Raw genomic sequence first — 24,693 nt, 5'->3', positions numbered from 1 at the left:
TGCGATTCTTGCACTCTCTACCCTTTCCTCTTACTCTCTCTTTCCCTCCTTTCCTTATCCAATACCTCCAACCATCCTCCATTGTCTCCAAGTCTACCTCCGTCCTCTCCATCCTCAGCTCCAACAAACAAGCCCCGATTATCTGTCCAAGTAAGTGCCACCCTACGTGTCTTTTATAATAGCTTATTTTTTCTTTATTTTTATGTTGTATTTAAAAGGGGATGGTTGTCTTATAAATGAGGGGTAAGGAAATAAACTGGATTCTGGATGTGAGTAGTGCTGAGTGACAGCTCCCTAATCACTTTATCATTTATTTCTTGCTGTGATTAGTGAAGTTTCCTTTGTGTAAATCTGTAGGCACACGTGTTCGATAAAACAAGGAATGCCTGTTTGGAAAGCAAATACAAGTGAAGCTCCTCTGGTTGAACCTGGTATAGGAGGCCTGGATCTTTATATAGCTGGTCCTCCCAACCCTGAGGGTTCTTTGATGTACCTCCAAGAAAAAGTGTTTGAAAACCATTCATTCTAAATACTTACGAACAAGTTCTTCTTTATTTACCATGTAAACTTAAATTTGAATTCTATCTCCCTGTACTTCTGATATTTGACAAGTGCAGGAAATCCTTCTTTTCCTTATCTGAAGTTTTTGCTTTTAAGCAAAATTTTATTAAGAGTGTCACTGGATTGTACATCTAAAACTAATACAGTGTTATATGCCGATTATCTCTCAAGTTTTTAAAAAATAGCATCACTGGAAAGAACAGCGTCCAGTCTGATTTTGTGTCAGCATCCGTAAGGGACATTGTTGATTAGGTTTATTTTTCCTTTCTAGTCAAAGAAGATTGGAATGTCAGAATTACCAAGCTACGGAAGCAAGTGGAAGAGATTTTTAATTTGAAATTTGGTAAGTAAAACACAGTGATTATGTCTTAATTTAAAAACATTAATGAAAGGCAGTGTTTTGAATGAACATTATAGCAGTTCAGGACCTAAAGAAAGAAGGTCCCAAAAACTGGGTTTGACTTTCTGCTACTACATTCACTACTTAAACTGAGCAAGTTACTTTCTGTCTCCTGGACTCCGTTTTCTCGTGTGTCAGAGTGGGAAAGGAAGGGAGGAGTTGGGGAGGAGTCTCAGTTCCGCTGTCTGTACTTGTAACCTGGCTAACACCTGTGGCAAATAGGTTTCATCGTCTGTTTCAACGTAGATTTGTTGACAGCGGTTTCCTGGAGCGCTGTCTTGAGGATTCTGAGGAGGCTCAGCAAGAGTGTTTCAGTTGATTGGGTGTGTCTGTCATGGAGAAGGAAGTAAGGAGTGGAGTGATATCAATATTCCTGGGGCGTTGCCATCGTCGTTTTAATAACTGGTATTGACGTTTGTGTCCTGGATCAGGAATCTTCAGTACTCTTGACCAGTTCTGCTCAGATGCATCTTATGCACCTCTTATCTTTTTTCTTTTTCTTTCTTTCTTTTTTGTTTTTTTTGGGGGGGCCATGCCCCGCGCAGCTTGTGGGATCTTAGTTCCCGACCAGGGATCGCACCCTGCCCCTGGGCAGTGAAGGCACAGAGTCCTAACCACTGGACCACCGGGGAATTCCCTCTTATCTTTTAAACAGCAAACTTGCACCTAGATGATAACACAAGGGCTGGATAGTTGCCATTTCGGTAGTATGGCAGTGAAATGGCTGTAGTTCATTTCTGCCCAGAGCACAGAGACAATTTTGATTAATTATCCCTTTGCTTTGAAGTGGTAAAATGTTCCTCTTATATTTTAGGCTTCTTCGTCAACTTTACACAATATACTAAGCAAAATACCTATATTACTAAGTGGAAATTGCTAGATTGTTGGGAACTTTTGCACAACGTATTTGAGAATGCCCAGATGTCAACTACACTTAGTATGGCGATCATTTGACAATATATACAAATAGCAAATCATTATACTATACACTTGAAACTAATATAATGTTATATGTTCATTATATCACAATTTAAAAAATATATATATATATTAAAAACATAAACAGAGACTGCTGTCAGACACAACTAAAAGACTGTAAAATTTTACCTTCCATAAGTTATGTTCTCTTACACTTTCAGCTCAAGCTCTTGGACTCACAGAGGCAGTAAAAGTACCATACCCGGTGTTTGAATCAAACCCCGAGTTCCTTTATGTAGAAGGCTTGCCAGAAGGAATTCCCTTTCGAAGCCCTACCTGGTTTGGAATTCCACGACTTGAAAGGATTGTCCGTGGAAGTAATAAAATCAAGTTTGTTGTTAAAAAGTAAGTTCTCTTTGCCAGTGTAGCCCTTTCTGGGATTAGAACAATCAAGGCATATTTCTATTTAAATTTTTTTCTAGCTTCAGGTTACGGTTAAGGCTTTGAAGTCCACGATGGAAAGCGTAGCATTGAGCTGCAGTCCTGGCCTTGTCCATTGCCTCCCATCCTTTAACTTGTCCTTGATTTTCTTCATCGGGACAAGGAGAGTTGTACCTGCCTCACATTGGTGGAGGTGAAGTTTGTTAAGAGATGCTATGTTGTCTCTTACTATTGATAGATACTTGAGGGCAGGATGAAAGTGCTGATTTTTATGTGCTCTGTTATTCCTGCTTAAACTTACGGGCAACTGAATTTCAGTGATTAAGTTTCTCATTTATATGTCTGCAGAATTTCAGTAATTGAAGAAACTAAACTAGTGGTAGTTAATTTTCATTTTCATGAAAGAGGTCATTTACTCTTCATAAAATCATTTAGCAGGCATTTGTAGGAAGGAGAAGTGAATTTTTTTGGTCCATAACGGAAGAAACTATTGTTACATTACAGAGTTATCATTGGTCATCACAATTTTTACTAGCTGTGAAGACCAATATTATACTGGCCACTGTAATGTTTCTTGGTTTTTTCTCTAGACCTGAACTAGTTATTTCCTACTTGCCTCCTGGAATGGCTAGTAAAATAAACACTAAAGGTAAGAGATTATGTATACCTTCATTATACTTCAGTGCGTTAAAACATACTGAGTCATTGGCACATATCTTTTGGGGGCTTTCGGTTTGTTTCTTTGCTTTTTAAGGTATTTTGTTTAATGAACCCCCCTCCTCCCTCTCCCTCCCTCCCTCCCTCCCTCCTCTCTGTCTCTTAAAAGTAAACATTTCATTGGCAGTTTCACGTTTGCAATCCTCCTTCATTCATGTTTCCACAGCTTTGTTGAGACTCATGTGGACGATTACACTACCAGTTTAATTCTTCAGGTTTCTTTGAAAAGAGCCAAACTGTATGAATTTTAATACTCTGCTTTTATAAAGCATCTCCTTCTGGATTTTTTACAACATGCAAAAGAAATTGTATGCTTACTTTACAGCTTTGCAGTCCCCGAAAAGACCACGAAGCCCTGGGAGTAATTCAAAAGTTCCTGAAATTGAGGTCACTGTTGAAGGTGAGGTTGCTCTGTGGCCTGTTCCTGTCCGTTCTGCAATTCACTAGTTAATCTGTTGCTTCTTCACTTTACTATTTATATTTTTATGCAAATGAGTTTTTATAAAACTTGTTTTAGGTGCAGAACACTTAACTGCGATAAAACTAGATTTTTTTAAATTAATTAATTTATTTTTGGGTGCATTGTGTCTTCGTTGCTGTGTGCGGGCTTTCTCTAGTTGCAACGAGCGGGGGCTGCTCTTCATTGCGGTGCAGTGGCTCCTCTTGTTGCGGCGCACGGGCTCTAGGTGCGCGTGCTTCAGTAGTTGTGGCTCGCAGGCTCTAGAGCGCAGGCTCAGTAGTTGTGACGCACGGGCTTAGTTGCTTCGGGGCATGTGGGATCTTCCCGGATCAGGGCTCGAACCCGTGTCCCCTGTGTTGGCAGGCAGATTCTTAACCACTGCACCACCGGGGTAGTCCCAAAGTTAGATTTTCTAAATGTTTCTAATTAACGATTTCAATTACAAGGTGATATTTCTCCACAGCCTCGCCACCACGTGTTACTTTCTGCTTTTTAGATAATATCCATCCTGATGGGTGTCCGTTCCTTTTTCTTGATGACTAGTATTTCATTGTGTGGATATACCATATTTTGTTTATTCATCGATTGATGGACATTTGGTTTGTACTACTTTTTGGCTGTTTATGAGTAATGCTGCTCTGAACATTCGTGTACAAGGGCAGTGATGGGTTAATGAAAAATGGTTTTGACCTGCCTTCAGATTAACAGAGAATCTCTTTCTGTTGTCTTACCCAAGCCACGGAGGACCTTGTCCCACAGTAGCTTTCTTTTGCTTAACCAGGGCTATAAATAGACCCCAAATTTAATTTATATTTGTTAAAATACCACAAAATAGTTGTTAGTGGTTTAACACTAACTAATTTGAGTAGTAAAGAGCTGTATCCATGTTCAGAGACTTTTTGTCAAGAGTGTGATAGCAAGGAGGGACCTTTTTTTTTTTCCCACCATACTAGTGTTTTCTTTTAAATTATACATCATGCTGGTAAATGGATTTTTTTATTACTTTAAAAATCAAATTTATTGAGTACACTTTATATGCGATAAAATGCACGCATTTTAATTGTACAGTTTGAGTTTTGAAAAATGCTTGTAGCACCGCTTTAGTCAATGGATAGAACATCTCCCTCATCCTAAAACGTCTCACACACGCTCCTTGGCTGTCACTCCCTCACAGGCCAGGCCACAGGCAACCATTGATCCGCCTTTTGTCACCATGGAACACTTCTGCCTGTTGTAGAATTTCATATAAATGGAATCATGTTGTATCTTTTCTTTTTATGGTTGCCTTCTTTTGCTTAGCACAATGTTGTTAGATTTATACTTGCTGCATGTCTCTGGATTCACCAGAATTAATTTATGCATTTGTCAGTGGGCATTTGGGTTTATTTCCTGTCTTTGTCTAGTAAAGATGCTATATGAACATTTGTGTACAAAACATGGCATATGCTTTCCTTCTCTTGAATAGATATTTAGAGTGGAATTACTGGGTTTTTGACTTTCTAAGAAACAGTTTACCAAACTGATTGTATCGCTTTACACTTCTGCCAGGAATGTATGAGAATTCCAGTTGCTGCACATCCTCACAGTACTTGATATTGTCATTCTTTTTATTTTAGCCGTTCTAGTGGGTGTGTAGTGTCATTTCACTTAAGCATAAACCAGAATGCCAGTTTATTGATTTTTGAATCGTAGGTAGATATTTCAGTCAGCTTAATTCTGTCAGGTGATCACAAGTCTCTTCCTGTCTTTCCCTGTGACTATTTTTTTTTTTTTCCCTGTGACTATTAAAAGGCTGCTTTATGAACATGGAGTATAAAAAGAGATGTTAGTTGAGTGATCTTAGTAGCCTGTTAAAGAAGTATGGTAATAGGATGTACTGAGTTCCTCTGTCTGGTTATTATACCTGCCAGGTCAACCAGGCTGCTAGATCCAGCTGGTCCAGAAATACTTTGCTTTTATCACTATGCTCTTTAAGGAAGCTGTGGTTTTTATTTGGGAGTTTGAAGTAATTAAAGATTAGAATGTTGAATCTTGATATTTTATTCGATTCTGAGGCCATAGTCAGGCTTTTAATGGAAAACAACTGATAACCCATAACATTGTTTCTGTATATTACTAAGAATTCAAAGAAAGCATATGTCAGTGTCAGCTAGAGAATCCAAAGGAAAGCTTCATATAGGGGAGATGATATAGTTGTATCTAAAGTCGTGTTTATGTTCAAAGGCCGAAAGAAAAACATAAAAGGCAAGCATAGGTAACCAGTGGCTTCAAAATGGCGTAATGAATCATTAAGTGAATTGAAAGTTCCTCAGATCAGCCAGAAAGCTAGATGTGTTTTGGGGGGAAATGCCTGATTATAGGGATGGAAGTAGGAAGATGGATGGAGGTCTGTAATACTGACAGCAGTGGCTGTTTTCATTGCAGAGTGCTTGTATACACACTGAACTGAACTTCTCCAGCACAGGTTGGACCTCAAGAGCATGTCCTAGAGAAATCACGAGCAGTATGTAAGGATGACTGAATATATGTGCTGATTATGTTTTTTGTTTAATTCTTTAGGCCCTAATAACAGCAACCCTCAAACCTCAGCTGTTCGAACCCCTACCCAGACTAATGGTTCTAATGTTCCCTTCAAGCCTCGAGGGAGAGAGTTTTCCTTTGGTAAATACGTGTTACGTTTTTCTTTATTTCATTATTTTAAATAAAAGGAGTTAGTAAAATATTTTACTAGTTGAATTGTTTTCTTTTTTTTATTTGATGAGTTAGTATATATTAGCAATTCAAGGCACAGATTATAGAGCCAGACTGAATTCAAATCTGGTGCCAGGACTTTATAATTGTTTGACGTTGAGCAGGCTGCTTAACCTCTCTGTGCCTCAGTTTCCTTATCTATGAGTGGGGATAACATTACTTCCTGTTCCATAGGGTTATTATGAAGATTATAAATACCAGATCATTTAAAGGGTAAAACCGTATCTGGCACGTAGTAGATACTCTAATTGTTTTTTGGGGGGGTATTTTGGTTTTCATTTGTTTTTTTATTTATTCGTAGCCAACATATTAGTAATATAATAAAACAGTTAAATAATGCATCAGGATTAGAGTAGTTATCAAGACATGCCTGTGTTTAAAACCTATATATTTTTTATTTTGTATTGCTTAAAGATGCACAATAAAAGATGAAGAAGTTCCTGCCATTGGATGTATACTAGTAACTGTTACTAACATCTTAATCGCTCTTGGTTTTTTTTTTTTTTTTTTTTATATGCAGAGGCCTGGAATGCCAAAATCACTGACCTAAAACAGAAAGTTGAAAATCTTTTCAATGAAAAATGTGGTAAGTTTATTTTGAAATACTGTTATTAAAATATGAGGTAGCTTTTTTATAAAATAGAAAAATGTGAGCATAGTAAGATTGTTCAGCATTTAAATATTACTGTCATCAGAAGTGTGTGGGTTTTGCAGGCATGAATTTTATAATTTCTTCCACATTTCTGAGCACCAAGAAATTGAAGAAATTTTTCTAAAATTAATGTGATTTTTTAAAAAGAAAGGTTTTAGTAGCTGCAAAATGTAATTTAAAATGTGTTTTTTTAAAAAGGCTTAGTTTTTTAAAAAGTTATAAATATGAGAACCAGTAAATGTGTTTTGTTTTTGTTTTTTTAGGTGAAGCTCTTGGCCTTAAACAAGCTGTGAAAGTGCCGTTTGCGTTATTTGAGTCTTTCCCTGAAGACTTTTACGTGGAAGGCTTACCCGAGGGTGTGCCATTCCGACGACCATCTACTTTTGGCATTCCAAGGCTGGAGAAGATACTCAGAAACAAAGCCAAAATTAAGTTCATCATTAAAAAGTAAGGAAATGAGATGAAACAAGATTGCCATGAGTTGATACAGTTTGATGCCGGGAGATGGCACATGGATTCTACTTTGGAGCTCAGCCAAACCTTAGGGTCAAACAAGCTCTTTAAGCTGTACCTTTGTATATATTTTAAATTTTTCGTAACTGGTCAAAAGAGGGAGGGCCGTGGCTTATCAGGGGGATAACAACTTGATTTAGTGAAGTCTATGCACAGTGACATATATATTTTTTAATATAAATTTTTAAATTTATTTTTATTTTTGGCTGTGTTGGGTCTTCATTGCTGCGCGCGGGCTTTCTCTAGTTGCGGCAAGCAGGGGCTACTCTTCGTTGCGGTGCGCGGGCTTCTCATTGTGGTGGCTTCTGTTGTTGTAGAGCACGGGCTCTAGGTGTGCGGGCTTCAGTAGTTGTGGCGTGTGGGCTCTAGAGCGTAGGCTCAGTAGTTGTGGCGCACGGGCTTAGTTGCTCTGTGGCATGTGGGATCTTCCCAGACCAGGGCTGGAACCCGTGTCCCCTACACTGGCAGGTGGATTCCTAACCACTGTGCCACCAGGGAAGCCTCACAGTGATATCTTAATGGTTAATACTACTGGAGTCTAGGCAGTGGTTCAGTTGTTGGGTTGTTTTTTTTTTTTTTTTTTTTTTTTGCGGTACGTGGGCCTCTCACTGTTGTGGCCTCTCCCGCTGCGGAGCGCAGGCTCAGCGACCAGGGCTCACCGGCCTAGCTGCTCCCCAGCATGTGGGATCTTCCCGGACCGGGGCACGAACCCGTGTCCCCTGCATTGGCAGGCGGACTCTCAACCACTGCGCCACCAGGGAAGCCCAGTGGTTCAGTTTTATAAAGCCAGTTTATTTCTCCAGCTTACAGAATATTTTAAATTTCTCTCCTGTTTGCTTGGACATCTGTGAATTATGCCAACACAATTGAAGTAAATGGAAATAATTAGAGTTAACAAAATACATTTGAAATGAATTGAAAGGAATTTTAGGTTTTATTTATTAAAGGTTACTTCTGAGTTCCCTAAGGATGCTGTCAAATAATCAAAGCTGACATTGCCAACCATAATGGCCTCCCTCTGTACCTTCAGCCAGGTCTGTAGAGGCTAAGGCCCCTGCTTCTGCTTCCTAAGAGAGACAGTCTCTTGTGTTCAGGTTTTTACTGCCTGTCTTCTGTTTCCATGCTACCTGCATTCGGGTCTCTTCCTGTTTCCTTCTCCAGTCTAGCATACACTCTTTCCAGGATATATTGAAACCACAGGAAGAAGCTGTTTATACTAGATGGGGCTGGGGTGGATGTTAAAATCACAATTATAATTAGTCTTTATATGTGTGTTCCTTTAGAGATCCATGTTACTTCTGTTCTTCCATTACTAAGAATGTGTATTTATAGAAAGTTGCTGGCTTTTTAAATCTCTTACTTGTTTCATTTTTAATGTTTTACTATTGGAATGTTAGCTCAAAAGTCTTTTCTCTTTTCTTGTTCTTAGGCCTGAAATGTTTGAGACGGCAATTAAGGAGAGCACCTCCTCCTCTAAGAGCCCTCCAAGTAAGCATTTGCTGCGGAAAACATGCTGTTAGACGCTTACTTTGCAGCACTAATTTAGAAAAGTGTTGAAAGAGTGGCTACTGAGACAAAACCAGGAAAGCTCATTCAAGGTTGGGGTTTGGACTAGTTTACGATTTTTAAGTTCTTTAATACCTAAGGATCTCCACATATCTGATGCTCTACGAAGGAAGCACCACAAGGAAGAGAAAAAAGTGAAAAACGTCTTTCAGGAAGCCTAATATCACAGAACAACAAAACATGACGTGAAAAGGAACAAAGTTGGGTTAAAATACTGTCTTTTGTAGTCTGAATTGTAAGCACTTTATTAGGGAAGATTTAATTACATCTGTATATGTTCTAATCTCAAGTCTCTGTTTTAAGGAAAAATAAATTCATCGCCCAATGTTAATACTACTGCATCAGGTGTTGAAGATCTTAACATCATTCAGGTGACAATTCCAGGTATGATCTCTCTGCCTTAATCATAGTTTGTGGGGCTTCATGGATGTTGAATGCACTGCACATTGTATGCTGTCCCCACCAGCCCCTGCAGAAGTTATTAACCAAACACATCACCTTGTCAGTTTGTCGCTAAACAGCTCTTGGCAGTTATTAGACTCGGCATGATCTAAAACCTGTAGGCCACCCAGATGCCTAGGGTGCTGTTTAAAAAATTTGTATAAGTCAGCAAGCAAAGCTCTTCATAACTGCAGCATTGTCAGTTTGGTGTTATTATTAAATTGTTTGGTTAAATCATTTCAATCTTGATTCGTTTTTTAAAACATTCCAAAAACAGAAAGTGAAGTTACATAAAGCACTTAAAAATTTATCTGGTATTAAAATCGCATTATTAAGTTACAACTTTCTCTTAACCTTTTTAGATGACGATAATGAAAGACTGTCAAAAGTTGAAAAAGCTAGACAGCTAAGAGAACAAGTTAATGACCTCTTCAGTCGAAAATTTGGTAAGTTTTGCATTTGCATAGTATAGCTTGCAGTAAGCAAGGAAATTTTGTCTCAATAAGATCTTAAAAGTAAATCACGCTCAGGTGGTTTTAATCTGTGCTTTTACAACACTCAGCTAAGGCGCCAGGTTCATCTGTGCTTTTATGCCGTTTGTCTTGCTATAGGTGAAGCCATTGGTATGGGTTTCCCTGTGAAAGTTCCCTACAGGAAAATCACAATTAACCCTGGCTGTGTGGTGGTTGATGGCATGCCTCCTGGAGTGTCATTCAAAGCCCCCAGCTATCTGGAAATCAGCTCCATGAGAAGGATCTTAGATTCTGCTGAGTTCATTAAATTCACAGTCATTAGGTACGTGAGAGTTCCTTGCTTGGTCATAAGAATGAACCTGCAGATCATTGAGGCTGAGTCATCTTCCAAAATGTAGTCATATGTAGTAAGTTTACCGTGTAATGAAATGAACTGTAGTGAAATTCTTTAGTTACTGTACTATTAGATTCTTTCTTCCTTGTGCTGACTCAGTTCTCTGCTTTTTAAGGCAGGGGATTGTTAGCACACCATGGCCTGTGGACCAGCTCCAGCCTGCCATCTGCTTTTATTTTAGTTTTACGTCTTATTATAACCCAGTCACATCCGTTTGTTCACATATCGTCTGTGGCTGCTTTCATATTGCAGTGGTAAAATTAAGTAGTTGGGACAGAGACAGTGTGGTCTACAGAGCTGGGAATATTACTGTCTGGCCCTTTACAGAAAAATGTTGCCAGCCTCTGCCTCAGCATCTCGTCACAGGCTTTGGATCAGACAGGGATTCGATACTAAGTCACTTCTGTTTCCTTGTCTGTCCGGTGAGATTGTAGTTGTTTCCTTTGAGAGCGTTAGCTCCTTATCCACAGAGTAGGAATGGTGGTTACACCTGCCCTCTAACGGCATTGTGCGAATTACAGTCTTTGATGTGTGCTTGTCACAGTAAGTCTTACAGTATCCTTTTGTCATCCACCTAAGCAGAAGTCCCAAGTGCCCTTCACTCTTTTCTTCCACCTCCCCAAACTTAGCTGTTACTAAATAACACCCATTCATTGTCAAGTTCCCACTGTCTGCATAGGACCAACACTCAGACAGAGCTAATGTATTACCTTCCCAAGGCCTTTTCCTCATTTCACTAAAGTTACTCTATTCCCTTTGTATTGTTCCTGTTCTTTTCCCACCATCTTGGTGTAGCATTTTCTAATAATGTGCCATATTAGTTATTCGTATATCTGTCTGTCTGTAGCTTAAAAACTATAAGATTAAACAGTAGTGGACAGCTTTTCTCATTCTAGCACGTAAGCGACATGGGCTAAATGTTAGTTGAATACACTGAATATACATGTGAACTCTTGTAGAGTAGAAAAAAACTTGTGCAATTTGTTTCTCTCTTTAGACCATTTCCAGGACTTGTGATTAATAACCGTGAGTATTTCTTGAAGTCTTCTTGGTTTTGCTCTTTTCTGGGATGTGAGAAGGGGGTGGGTGTGTGGGTGTGTGCACTTGCACGTACACTTACCTGAGAGTGTAACATTTTATTACTTCACGTACAGCAGTAATCATTCAAAGTCATCGTTTTAGCCCTCAGTGTGCGAGGCACCAGGCACTTTCTAGATGTAAAACTGGGCGAGTTGCTTCACCTTTTTTAAATCTCAGTTTACTTATTAGGAAAATGGTAATGATATTAGTACCCATTCTGGGAGTTTTAGAGCATTTTAAATGACACATTGTGTGTCAGGCCTCTAAAACAGGGACCAGCAAGCTGCGGCCGTGTAAATAAAGTTTTATTACAGCACTGCCAGGCCCATTTGCTTATGGCAAACTGGACTGACCTGCAAAGCCTGAAATACTTACTGCCTCTTTGTAATAAAGCTTGTTGACCCCTGACCCTAGTATGTGCTCAGTAAGCAAAATCTATATTTGTTACTGTTTTTACTACTACTGTTATTACTTTTACTATTAGTTTGTAATTACTGGGCTGGAAAAAGTAAGTCTTTTAATGTGATTTAGCTACTTCTGTTGATATTTAGGCCTAGTGTCTGGCAGCCACTGGGCCCTCACATACTGTTGCATGAACAAGTGTAAGTGTTCTTCCAGCTCCCTGATGTTCATATCAGTTTAAACAGTGTTTTTTTCCCTAGCAAAACTTAATTATGCTAGTATGTTAATTATGCTAGTATGTTCTTCTGTTAACTTCTTCTGTTAACTTTGTTAAAAAATTTCAAAAGTGAGAATTATCCTTAACTAATACCATTAGCGTTTGTCTTTTTTCCAACTGGTATTATTCCATCTCTTTAAAATCCATCTGTATTGAGTATTCAATTGTATACTTTATTTGTTGGGAAAGTATTCAGGAGTTTTCAGTGGTCACTGAGCAGCTGAGCCTCGTGAATTGCTGGTTTGCCCCCTGAGCTGAGAATTGGGCCGCTGTTGTGCCTGCCCCCAGCCCCCTGTTCTGCTTCACACTATTGATGCTGTTTTGTGGCCACCACTCCTTCAGTGTCACGGATTTGGTTATACCTCTTCTGCCTCCAAGTTTCGAGTTTCACTTTATCACAAAATATATTTATTTGCTTTTTCCCCCAAACCATGAGTTCTTTTTTTATAGAATCTGTTTTTATATATTATACTGTCTATCTTGGCCAAGTATGTTAGTATCTGGGGATGTCAGTAATGCATGAAAGAGAGGTAAACCTTGCTTCATAGATTTTCGGTCATCTTTGGCATTCAGCTTTAACTACACCCGGGAACTTTGTCATTTAAAGAAACCCCATGATAAGGTGTGGGGTTTCTTTGGGGGGAAAAATTTATTGATCCCAATTCATCTACCTTCTGTGTAATTTTTAATTTCAAAAGACACTGTATTTTATGCCTCCCTGCTCCTTTACCTTATGTTTAAAATGTTCAGTTTTGTTCTTTTCCTTGTGCCCTAGTCTATTATAGAATTTTATGGTAATTACTCTGAATTAGTTACTTTGATGGGACATACTAGAATTTTTAATATTTGTTCCCTTCTTGTCATAAGGAAGATAGTGCCTGTTATAGCAAAGTTGGAGCATCAGATTAGAGAATGTATGTAAAAAATGCTTTTCAAATATAACAACATATCATTAAATTATTACTTAAATGAATCTGCTTTCTTTTCAGAGTTGGTTGATCAGAGTGAGTCAGAAAGCCCAGTGATCCAAGGTAAATTAAGCATGGTAAAATACAGAAGGATTCCTACTTAGTCAATAAAACAGGTCACATAAATTGTGTGGCCTCACATGCTTACATTTACCTAACTTCAAGGGAAGTTAATTCCACAGCACACACGTACACACATATGCACACACTCGTGCACATGCAGACTTGTTTGCTTGGACTCCTTTGTCTGAAAGCCTATATAAGCTCAAGTCCTCACTGAGAACTGGACCACATGCCATTTGTTCCCACCGTCCCAGGTCAGGAACCCTGAGACCAGTGGCGAAGAATGCAGTTGTGGGGTGATGGGGGGAGAAGGTTGTTTTTTAACTTGGCTTCTTATGCCATTTGTTTCCAGTGGTATAAACCAAAATTATGTTGGGCGGAAATGCATGCATTGTAGTTTTAAAAACTCCTTAGAAACAAAGTGTTGAGACCTGCTGTGTGATTCATTGAAAGTAACAAAAGGCTTTTATTAGAAGGGAGCCCACAGAAGAAAGGGGGAAAAGACATAGAGAAAGAAACTCCTACTTTCATGTTAGAGCTATGTTAATTAAGATTGTTATTTAAGATTTCGGTTGTGTAGGCAAATTTGACAGGTTTCAGAAAAGCAGGTTTTTGAGAGTCTGGTTGCGTAGCAGTGTATTTAATCCCAAGAATCTGTGGCTGCTGTCTCACCTAGACCTGGGCTTTGTGTACAACGTCTAGAGAGCTTTCTCCCTCTAGGCTCTTTAAATAACTGAAAGCAACTTTGGAAAAATGTTAAAGTAAAATCTTTATGTATTTCTCTTCAGAATCAGCTGAGCCAAGCCAGTTGGAGGTTCCTGCAACAGAAGGTAAAAAGAGTAGTCTGGTTGTCACAAATAAAGTGCCAAAGACAAAGGATTAATTGTGTTTTTAAGGCTGTTTAACTGGACCTGTGTGGTTGTTTTGTTTCTGGGTGAACTGGGTTTGTAGTTTATGCCCAGAAACATTGTGTTTAGAGGTGACTCATGGGTTCTTTTCCTCCATTTTCCCCAGTGACTCTTAATGAATTCTGAAATAGTTGAATGACTGCTGTATAACCTAGATGTAGCCATTGTGGGTCCTTTACATGCATACTTAATAAGATGTTTGTTACTTTGAAAATCTAAGTAACAAAATTTAGAACTTACTGCTAGAGAACAGTCTTATCATTTTTTAGTATCTTATAATTCCTGTTAAGTCATTGTAATGAATAGTTTGGTATGAGTAGATTTATAATTGGACAGATTTGCATTAATAGTGCAGTTAATCGGTTCCCTTTTGTTTCACTTGATAGAAATAAAGGAGACTGATGGAAGCTCTCAAATCAAGCAAGAACCAGACCCTACGTGGTAGACCTCTTCCCTCCTAGGGTAAATCACCTTCTGTGTCCAGGATGCCATGTGGTATCTATCTGAACCCACCTGCATATTCGTAAGCTGAAGTGTTTCCCCTGCTTCAGCCATAAATGGCGGCCCCGCCTTCAGGGCACGTGAGGACAAAGTACAAGCATACTGGGTGGTTTGAGCTAGAAGATTCAAGCCAGAGAGATTTTCCTTGGATCAATGTATGTCAGGCAGAGAAGGTAAAGCGCTTTGCCTCAAATGGAAAATGTTTTGTTTCTAATCTATAGGTTAAATCTTGTCCTTGCTGTTAGAGTTCACTGTGAGTCAGTGTGAACAGACTGACTTTTCCCCCTAATCGTAATAACAGTACTTGCAGAGACTGGCTGAGCTACACAACCCATCGTGCATCTTGCATAATTAAGTTATAAGCCTGATCCAGTTCTTCCGAACATCTTAAACTTGGCCAGGTTACTACCCAGGAGGGGCAGCTCTAGACCAGGAGTCAGTGAAACTTGGTTTTCATGTCATATTGAACCACATAAGCCCCAGCTGTTGAATGTTTTCATGATAGTTAGAGGATACAGTTAGCTCTCATCTGTACCTGACACTCCAGAGACTTTTTTGGTCATGGAATTGTCCATGTACTGTCAGTCCATGGATTTAAGTGGTAATTGAGATGAGATATTAGTGAGTCACAAATTCCTATAATCAGATTAACCTGTTTTCTTGCTTGTTTGTTTTCTCTCCTATTTTAGCTTAAAGTATCAGTGGGTGAGAAGAGCTTTTCGGACCTGTTACTGCCCCAAGCTGTGTAATATACTTGTATAACAGAAATACCTTCTATACAAACCTTTTTTTCTACTTTTAGATAGAAATGTCTACTTTTTCAGCAGTTCTGTGAATTGAATTAAAGAGCAGAGTGACTGTAGATTTGGAATGGCTGGTTTACTTTGGAATGTATTATAAGGATTTTACAGCAGTGCTGGAAAAACGACAGGGAAAATGACAGGGATGAATCTCATCAGATTTTTTACGTATTCAGCAGAGCCTTCAGCTGTGGTGTTTGTTTCCCAATCAAGTGAAGATCTCTCCTACTGGAACATCTCAGCTTCTGCAGTGAAGAAAATAACCTGTGATAGTTCAGCTCTTTAGTTTTTCTATTTGAAAAGTCACTTAATTGATCCTTTTGTTCACGGTTCTCCTTAATGACTGAGTGAACAGTTAGTATCTGTATATTTGACTAAACCTTTTCCTAAGCTCTCTATCATGGTTCATATGTTTTTTATCGTAATTAAAAACCAACCATCTGGATCACCTAACAGCCAGTAAGAGGTCAGTATCTCAGCGTGTGGCTTATAGATGGAGTACAGAGAACCTCTTCCATCCACATTTACTTTTCATCCAAATAAAATGCATGGTGTAGCAGAAGTTCCAGATGAGGTATAAGTGTTTGGGCAAGCCGAATGACACTAAAGCCTCACAGTCGTGTAACCCGTTGTGGTGTGGAATTCTTTGGAACACTATTCCAGCTCGGATCAGACTCAAGGGCGTCTCATTGCCTTCATTACTTTACAGTTCTGCTTGTAACACTGAGGCTCCAGTGTGGGGAGTGAGGGGTCAGCAAGCTGACTAGGCACCCTCGGATATTCTGCGCCATTTGTAGGAGAATCTTACATGTGTTGAGATTTCACAAACAGTAAGAGTTGTAAAATACCAGCTATATGAAAAGCTAGAGTATGTGATGGCATAGAGTTTTCATTAGCTTTATCGCAATATTCACGATGGAGAATTATATTACATGGTAGCAGAAATAGGCATTTTTATGTGTTGCTTATATTTTACCTCAAATTAAATTGTAGATATAGGGTAATAAATAAAATCCATCCATGCCTTTCACACACTAATTCATTTCTTTCTAAGGTGTTTTCATGACTGTGTGGGGAAACCTGGGGTGGCTCGGTGGAATGCAAGGCGAGCTTAGGTGGGCACGGTCCAGAGGCTCAGCCCCTTGTCAGGACACCACTGCTCACGGTGTGTCTGAGACCGCTGTGCCTCTGGGCTGAGCTGGGGCCCCCCAGCTTTTTATCTGTGACATGCCAACTGTATGCAGCAAACGCATGATGTTGGAGGTCAGGGTCCCTCCCCGGGTAGAGCCCATATGTCAGCCCCTCTCCCATGAAAACCACTCTCTGGCTCCAGGTCTTCTCTGTCCCTCTCCACCATCACCCTCTGCCTCTCTTTTACAAGTGTGACCTCAGGGAAAGCCAAACTGGTTTGTTCCTAACTTACCAACCGACATTAGGAGGAGACAGCTGCTGCAGTAGAATCTCAGGGTTCCTTTCCCGTGTTCTTAAGGTGTTCACAACCTTGCTGCCTCCACCCACGCTTCCCATCCCAGCCACTGGAGAACCGTAGTCATCCAAAGGCTGCTTTTAAAAGGAGTTAAGCTTGTACATGTAACTCTTCAACAGAAAGTTTGCGGGAGCACAGACTTACAAGGAGATCTGTTTCCCAGTGCAAGTGTATACATCCAGTATGAAAATTCTGTATATATGCATACACACGTCTTTTGTTTTTATATATACTATTAGAAAGCTGCTTATATATATATATATACACATATATACATATATATATATATATATATAAAGTTTCTTAACGTCTAGCAAGTGCATCCGTTTCTGTACTGCGGACAACAGCACAGAACCAGTGCTGCGTCCTCCTCGTGGTGATACGCAAAAGGTTTAAGAATGCTGTCCTGTCCCGTTCTGCCTCTCCTCTAAACAGGCTTATTGGTTCCTTTAAGAAATGTTGAACCTCAGGCAAGAGGTGCTGTTCCTGCATCTGTCTTTGAGTGGAGGAGCCTGGAGGTGGAATAAGTCATTTTTATTTATTAACTCACTGTCGTTTTAACACACCTCATTAACCCTGCTTCCCACGGTCGGGCGTCTAAGCAAAGCCTTCCGTAGGACAGCATTGTTTCCTGGCGAGGTGACTGGCTTAGCAATTTGCCTCCTTACCTGCGATGGTCAGATTAGCCCTGGTTTCAGCACCGTGGGCTTATTTAAAGATGGCTGGAGTGTTGCCCTGGCTTGCTCATTCGGAGCCCAGGAACCGCCTACAAGACAAGCCTTCCACCGCCTGTGTTAGTGAACAGGTGGTGCATGCAGAAATGAGACAATGGATAGCTGACGTGATTCTTCAGGGGGTGAGGGGTGTTAAAACTTGGCCAGCAAGGTCTTCATTAGGTCAGTAAGGACCGGACTGAAAAAACAAACGACAGTCCACACAGGTCTCATCAGTAATTCTAATGTGTTTCTGGAACACGTCCTGATTCCATGATAGTTGATGGGTAAACCTTATTTTATCAGGAAATGCAGCAGAATGACTGGAAACATAGGCCTTGTGACCAAACCCAAGCTCTGCTTCTGGACAGCTGTTAAGATTAAGTAAGATTGCCAACAGAAAAACGGTGGAACCGAAGAAGTGTGTCCATCGCAGGATTGTATGCGTTAAACCCCGCTTGGTGGAGTTGGGCCGAGTGCTAACGATCCCGTGCCCAGCTCTGGGCCTTGGGTGGCGGCGAGAGCTGAGCTCTGTTCATGGGGCAGCCTCTGCCCTTGGGCAGTGGGCAGAGCTGCTGTGGGCACGGCTGTCGGCAGTGCTGAGCGAAATCTCTGCATTTGCCCAGCCTGCCACCACTCAGACTGTGCGAGTACACATAAGCTAACCCTGTTGAGCATTCAGCACGTCCCAAGAGACCTTTTTATCTTTTCATTGATCTGAATCATCTGTGATGCGGGAAGTGAGGTTCGGCTTATTCACTGTGCATTTACGCCCTATGCCCAGGTCACCTTGGGATTTGAGAGATGAGGAAATAAAGACAAGAAATGAAGTCATTGGCACAGTCTTACCTCCGAGACTGAGGGACGAGACTGGGCCCGGGTCTGTAGCGCCCAGTGTCGCCAGGACAGAGCTGCCTACTATGGCAGGCAGCCAGTGCCCCTTTGAAGTAGGCTGGCTACGTGAGCATCCTCTAGCTTCATTTCTGCCTTTTCTCTTTCCTCCCCACCAGGAACCGGAAAGGTCATTGGAGAGGGAGATTGAGAGACCAGACCTCTCCAGTTTCCACACCCCAGGCCCCAGTCTAAATAAACTCAAGATCCTGGTTGGCTTAACCGTTAGTGGACAGGTAACTGTCACAGTCTGGTCTCGCCTTGCTAAGTGGAAGCCCCACTTTCTGGACTATGTATTTTGAAAGATGTGGTGGTCTCCCAGGGATGCCTCGGTTTCCCTATGATAGGGAAGAAGAGGGAGACAGGATTTGGGGAATTGAGGCAGTCTCTGAGGTCCCTGTTCTACGCAGCTCTGAGTCCAGTAGGATGAGCGCAAGTGGGGCTGTGTAGCCTTCTGGTTAGACCCCCGTAGAGTTGCTCTCCAACCTCTGCAGTTTGGGTTCTGTTTTACTCCACTACCTACTAAAGGGATGGTTAGCTCTCTGTACTTTCCCTCACGGCTGCCAGCTTTCTTGGCTCAGAAGGCAGATAGGAAAGCGGCTTGTAGCAGGTTGTTGAAATCACAAGTTCCTCAGGGTATGGTGGCCCGTTGACGAGTCACAACGGGTGGACCTAGCTGCTGCTCCAGAGGGGCTTTGTAACCCCGGGTGCTGGGTGAAAAACGGCAAAGCCCCTTGGCTTCCCAGCTCCCCTGCTGTGGTCAACAATGGTCTTGTGTGTCACCTCCCTCCTGTCCTGTCCCACCCCCCAACCCCCACCCCACCCCGTACCTTGTGGTTTTATTTTGAGGAAGTATCAGGAAAGGTAGCACTGAAAACAAGCTATGATACAATGCCCATTTGTAACTGTTTCCTGCCGGGTTTCCTTCTCAGAAGCAAGAGCAGGTGGTTGATGGGCCTTTTGTAGCATCAACTTCATGCATGATCTCAGGATGCCTGTTTAAAACCCACAGTGCCTCAAGTTGTAGAAAGCAATAATGACCCTCACCAAAGACCATGTGCTTGGCAGTGCCTGGGGGAACCTAGTGAGAGCTGTTCCCACTCGTTTCAGTAAACGAGTAGCCCCGACTCATTCACTGAATGATCCCCAACCAGAGGCAGCAGAAGCGAAAGCCCACCTCCAAGGCTCCTAAGAAGATTTAGATAAATCCTGAAAGGATCTATAGATCTGCATGCTCTGTAATGTAGACAAACTGTCTTCTCCCTGACAACGACCCATCTATCAATATATCCTCTAGGAAAAATAATCCCTAATGAAAAATAGCAAGTGCAGGTTTCCAGAAAGGCAAGGTCAGAGCAGGCACCCTGTGGCATGTGGTCGAAAAGCCGGAGCAAGTGTTGGCTCTTGGCCTTCAGAAGAGGAGCTTTCTGTCTCGGGAGTGGCATCATTACCCCTGGTGCTTGAGGCAAGATGGGACCCTGCCAGGAACCTCTGTAAGCAAGCCATCTGTCTACAGGTGACAAGCCTGTCCCCCCAGGCCTGTGCGTCTTTACTGTTCTGCACCGCTGGGCAGTAGCAGAGGTACCGAGCCCTGGGCAGGTCCCAGACGGGCTTCATCACGCCACCAGCTTGCTCCTCTGCGCTGTGTCTGGGCTGAGGAGATGTGGAAATGGCAGCCCAGCCCTGGTGACTGGATTTAGGCGGGAGTTCTCGTGACTGGAATTAGCTTCAAGCTCTAGACAAATCACCACAACCCCCCCTGAGGCGGCAGCACGCTGCTGGATTTAGCCTTGATGGTCGGTAGGTGAGCTTCAAATAGCTCTCGCCGTGTGACACATCAGGCCCCCGGGAGGAAGTGGGGCGGGAGGGTGGGCACAGGCAGTCCCTGGGGGCCGGCGTTGGGCTCCTGGCTTTGGAGTGGGACCGGCTTGCAGAGTTCCTGTCCACCTGGTATTTGTTAAGGGCCCTCTTGGTGTCAGGACCCCTGCCAGACGCCGGAGTGCAGAGGGGACAGGCCCAGCCCTGCCCCCCAGAACAAACTGCTGTCCTCCCCAGCCTGGTCTGGGAAGTCCCCATCCCACGCCCACGGCCCCAGGCACTGCTGAGCTCTCCCAGGGCCAGGCCACTGGCTGCGCCTCGCACTGACGGCTCCCGTGACGGTTGCGGCAGAGAGCACAAGCCTGCCTGGGGGTCTGAGGCTTGCACCGTTTGCCCCAGCAGCCTGGAGTGCCAGCTCTCATCCGTGAGACACTTCCCTCCTTCAAGGCCCGGTTTAAACGGCAAGAAACTGCCTCGGACCTCACTAAATCCTCCCAACAGTCCACGGAGTAGGTACGGTTGCTAATGCCATTTTACAGATGAAAAAACAGGCCCGGAGCTTGCCCAAGGGCACACAACCCTGTGTGGGAGGAGGTCAGTGTGGGCTGGGTTGCGGGCCATGTGCTCATAACCAGTGGTTGGCGTGTACGTGGCCGCCGACAGACCAAAGGCTCAGTCTGATTCCTGTGCGTGTCCAGCTCTGGAGCCCTCGCTCCTGTGTCCCTAGGCCAAGGACTGGACAGCAGTGTCATCAGGCCCAGGGGAGAAGGAATTCCCACGTGTGGCTCGGGTGTGTCCTAAGCCCCAGTCCTGAGTGCAGGCTCCCGGTTCTTCTGATGAGGCCTCGAGGTCCATCCCTGACCCAGCCCGAGCCCACTCCTGGTCTGATTTGCTGAGAAAGGAAGGCTCAGGGTCCCTTGGGAGGCAGGTTGTGCGTGGCCGGCATTTCCACGCAGACCCCTGCTTGCCCTCGGAGCGCCCGCACAGCCGGCCTCGCCGCCGAGGGCGCCCTCGGCTTACAGGCCAGCAGCGGCCCAGGGCCCGTCCTCCTCCGGGCGCCAGGTGAGAACTGCCTAGCTGGGGGCCAGTGGGAGGGGCTTAATTTAGACTTGGGAAGAAGTGTCCCGTAGCCAGGGCTGCTTTGTACCCATCTTGGGAAGCCTGACAGGAGATCCCAGAGGGCACTGCCTGGGCCTCAGGCCCTCAGGCCAAACCTTTCTCCATGTAGCCTGTCTCCAAGGCCCAGCCTAGGGGATCTCCTGGTTGAGGAACTGCCCAGCCCCGTCCATCTGGGGAAGGTGGCATCTGGAGAGGCCAAGGTCTTTGGGCCAGATTGGGAAGCCCTGCTTCCTGTCCAGTCTGGCCTGTTGTGAGAATCTCCCTCTTTGGGGCGTTTGCACAGTCTGGCTCCTTCGTGAACCCCAGTCATCATTCACTCACTCAGGGGAGCCAGTGGTTAAGAGCGTGGGTCCAGGGCTCCCCTGGTGGCGCAGTGGTTAAGAATCCGCCTGCCAGTGCAGGGGACACGGGTTTAAGCCCTGGTCCGGGAAGATCCCACATGCCGCGGAGCATCTAAGCCCATGCGCCACAACTACTGAGCCCACACGCCACAAATACTGAGGCCCGCGCGCCTAGAGCCCGTGCTCCGCCACAAGAGAAGCCACCACAATGAGAAGCCTCTGCACTGCAATGAAGAGTATCCCCCGCTCGCCGCAACTAGAGAAGTCCTGCACGTAGCAACAAAGACCCAACGCAGCCAAAAAAAGAGAGCGTGGGTCCAGGGTCCAGACTGTCTAGGTCAAGACCCAGCTTTTTGCTTCCCAGTGCTGGCAACCTATTTACCTCTCTGTGCCTCAGTTTTCCCATCTATAAAGTAGGGGGAATAACAGTACCTATCTGATAGTCTCATTGTGAGGATAAGATGTGATCCTAAAGATAAAGCACTCCTGACCCAGGCTAAGTCCTTTGTTAGCGCTCAGTGGGAAGGGGGGGGGTGTGATTCTGGGGGCTCTGGTATTCACCTAATACCTGGGTGATGGATAACAAGATATCTATAATGTTAGCTAAAATTTTATGTTTAGTTAAACTTCATTTTTCTGCAGTTTTCTATAATTTCACAATTTGAAAGTTCTAAACTTTTTAAGTTGGTATCTCCCCCGCTAAAACAAACTTATTTATTAATTACCTCCAGTTTTGTTCATTTTTTTAAATTAAGCATTTGGTCACTCACTTGTTTCATCCATGCATTCAAGTAAATCTATCTCATCCCAACAAAAGGCTATGAGCCTGCTCACGGAGGTCCTTACAAGGTAAGCATGAGTTCTTAGCACTTCATGGTTTGTACACCTGCGCTCTGCCTGGGCGCGGTAAGGAGCAAGGCGACGTTTGGGGAGACCATAGGAGGGAAGTGGAGAGGTAGCAGCTGATGGCTTGGGCCGCTGAGTTGTACCTGGTGTCTGCAGGACAGAGCAGCCTGGCCGGGCAATTATGCAAGAGTGGAAAGACCGCTGAGAAGAAGGGAAGGAAGTGCCCGGGCCACGACCAGACCCGGCGCCGGGGGTGGGGTGGGGTGGGGTGAGGGGTGGGTACCACTGCAGCCAGCCCCACCAGCCACTTCCTCTACCCTTCCCAGGTGAGCCAGTGCTGCAAGTCTGACCTCTGTGTGGGGACCGCAAGGCAGCACCACATGGGACGGGGAAGACCAGAGACAAGCTGAGCGTCCCTCAGGGAGGAGGCATTTAGTGAGTAATGAAAGGACAGCCACTCAGCCGTGAGCCAAGGGCCTTGTGCTGCAGGGTCCACTGATGTGGAATTAAGTGAGGACTGCCATCCATCATGTGATCCCACTCAATGTTCTTTGCTTTCAACTTTCTTTTGAGGTACAACACACCCACGAAAAAGGGCCGTGCATGAAACTGACGTGCCTGGGGCTGGGTTAATTTTCAGAAAGTGAGTGCACTTGTGGAAATGGCATCCTTATCAACAGAGCAAATCACCTGCCACCTCCTACTTGCTTCCACTCACTGCTGCCCCCACCCACCCACCCACCCCCGCGCTGGAGGTCACCCTGGCTTCCAGCCCCACTGACTGGCATGGGCAGTTTTTGAGCTTGGTGTCAATGGCATGCTGCAGAAGGTGTGCTTTGTGTCTGCCTTCTCTATCCCCGCATTGTGTCTGGAAGGTTCACCCGTGTTGTGTCCGGTAGTTCCTGCCCATTGCCAAGTAGTGCATCATCCTTCTGTGCAGGAAGATCCTAGATGTGTAAATGGAAATGATCAGAGGAAGGACTTGCAAGGCTGGTCACACCCAGGGCTGGTGACCTCAGGGTGATCGGGGAGCAGCAGTGACCAGAGGGGACCTGCCAAGCAGACCTTTCAGAGCAGAGGAGATGGACGTCGGGCTTCCTAGATAAAATCCCCTGCCAGAGAGCAACCCTCACCCCTGGCGGTCCAGGGGGACCTGTGGCTCTCAGAGTGTTCCCAGTGCTGATGGGCTTTGCCATCATCTCTCCATCTTGGAATCTGGGGATCTGGGCCACAAACTGGCCCTGCCCACCTGAGCCTGCAGCTGAACTGCCTGGGTCTAAGGCCACTTGCTGCGTGACCTTGAACCAGCTCTATAACCTCTGAGCTCCCAGGCTTTGTAAATCAGGCTCCCCATCTACCTGGCTCCCCATCTACCTGGCCAAGCACCCCAGGCTTTAGTGAGAGAGGCCCCAGCCTCTCCCCAAGCAAGCTGCTGTCCTCCTCACCCCTCCATCCCAAATCCCCTTCTCCCCCTTCTCATCAGAGCTGGGAACCCCCTTTCACTCAAGAGGAAACCACATCTGCTCTGAGCGGCCATTCTTTGATCAGGATTTGAACGCGGTTCTCACTCAGTCTGCCCCGCTGCCCCTGCCCTCAGCCACAGTCACCCGGGATGTACACCTGAGGCTTGCACACGCTCCCCTGGAGGATTCATTCCATCAATCACTTCGTGAGTGATGCAGTTACTATCCGAATGCTTACAGAGGGCCCACTGTGTGCCAGGCACCAGCTCTAGGGGTTGGGGCCAGAGCCCTTGTCAAAACAGGCCAAACCCTTCTCTCATGGGGCTCACATTCTGGTAGGGAAAGACACTGTAAAAACAAAAATGTGATGAGTGATCCGGAAAAAAAAAAAAAAAAAGCAGGAAAGAGGGGTGGGGTCCGCATGAAGTTTTGCTATTTTATGTGAAGTTTATATCAAGGAAGTCCTCTCAGAGGAGGTGCCCTTTGAGTAGAAACCTGTAGAAGAGGAGGGTGGGAGTTACAGGTGTGTGGGAGACGGGCCAGGTGGAATGGCTTGTGCAAAAGCCCTGAGATGGGAGCACCTGGAACAGAGGGGCCAGCGTGGCTAGTTCAGAGGAGCCAGGAGGAGAGAGCAGGGAGTCAGGCAACCCTCCTGCGGGGCCCTGTGGGCCACGGAGGGGACAATGATGGGCGTGTCCCCGCACAACTGCGTGCGTGAGGCCACCCATGT

At 44.1% G+C, this 24,693-nt stretch overlaps 1 protein-coding gene across 7 annotated transcripts in view; it reads left to right on the top strand.

Annotated features, from left to right (window-relative positions):
* GTF2I (general transcription factor IIi) overlaps positions 1 to 15,911 on the top strand; it is a 95,725-nt gene extending 79,814 nt beyond the window's left edge. For 6 of the 7 annotated variants that reach the window (XM_060125279.1, XM_060125277.1, XM_060125276.1 and 3 more), the window contains 16 exons: positions 833 to 904; positions 2,101 to 2,284; positions 2,911 to 2,969; positions 3,363 to 3,437; positions 6,057 to 6,158; positions 6,769 to 6,834; positions 7,164 to 7,347; positions 8,843 to 8,901; positions 9,283 to 9,363; positions 9,783 to 9,866; positions 10,032 to 10,215; positions 11,285 to 11,313; positions 13,036 to 13,077; positions 13,866 to 13,907; positions 14,372 to 14,447; positions 15,176 to 15,911. In XM_060125279.1, the coding sequence (XP_059981262.1) occupies positions 833 to 904; positions 2,101 to 2,284; positions 2,911 to 2,969; positions 3,363 to 3,437; positions 6,057 to 6,158; positions 6,769 to 6,834; positions 7,164 to 7,347; positions 8,843 to 8,901; positions 9,283 to 9,363; positions 9,783 to 9,866; positions 10,032 to 10,215; positions 11,285 to 11,313; positions 13,036 to 13,077; positions 13,866 to 13,907; positions 14,372 to 14,430 (1,322 nt within the window). In that variant the 3' untranslated portion in view covers positions 14,431 to 14,447; positions 15,176 to 15,911. Of the gene's footprint in view, positions 1 to 832; positions 905 to 2,100; positions 2,285 to 2,910; positions 2,970 to 3,362; positions 3,438 to 6,056; positions 6,159 to 6,768; positions 6,835 to 7,163; positions 7,348 to 8,842; positions 8,902 to 9,282; positions 9,364 to 9,782; positions 9,867 to 10,031; positions 10,216 to 11,284; positions 11,314 to 13,035; positions 13,078 to 13,865; positions 13,908 to 14,371; positions 14,448 to 15,175 lie in introns of those variants that run through there. The other variant, XR_009535867.1, reaches the window with a different exon arrangement.
* The last annotated feature ends 8,782 nt before the right edge of the window (positions 15,912 to 24,693 follow it).

The sequence above is a fragment of the Lagenorhynchus albirostris genome, chromosome 15 (assembly GCF_949774975.1).
Source record: "Lagenorhynchus albirostris chromosome 15, mLagAlb1.1, whole genome shotgun sequence".
Lineage (NCBI taxonomy): Eukaryota > Metazoa > Chordata > Mammalia > Artiodactyla > Delphinidae > Lagenorhynchus > Lagenorhynchus albirostris.
The sequence above is the reverse complement of the archived record's forward strand: the minus strand, read 5'-3'. Positions and strand labels throughout refer to the sequence as shown.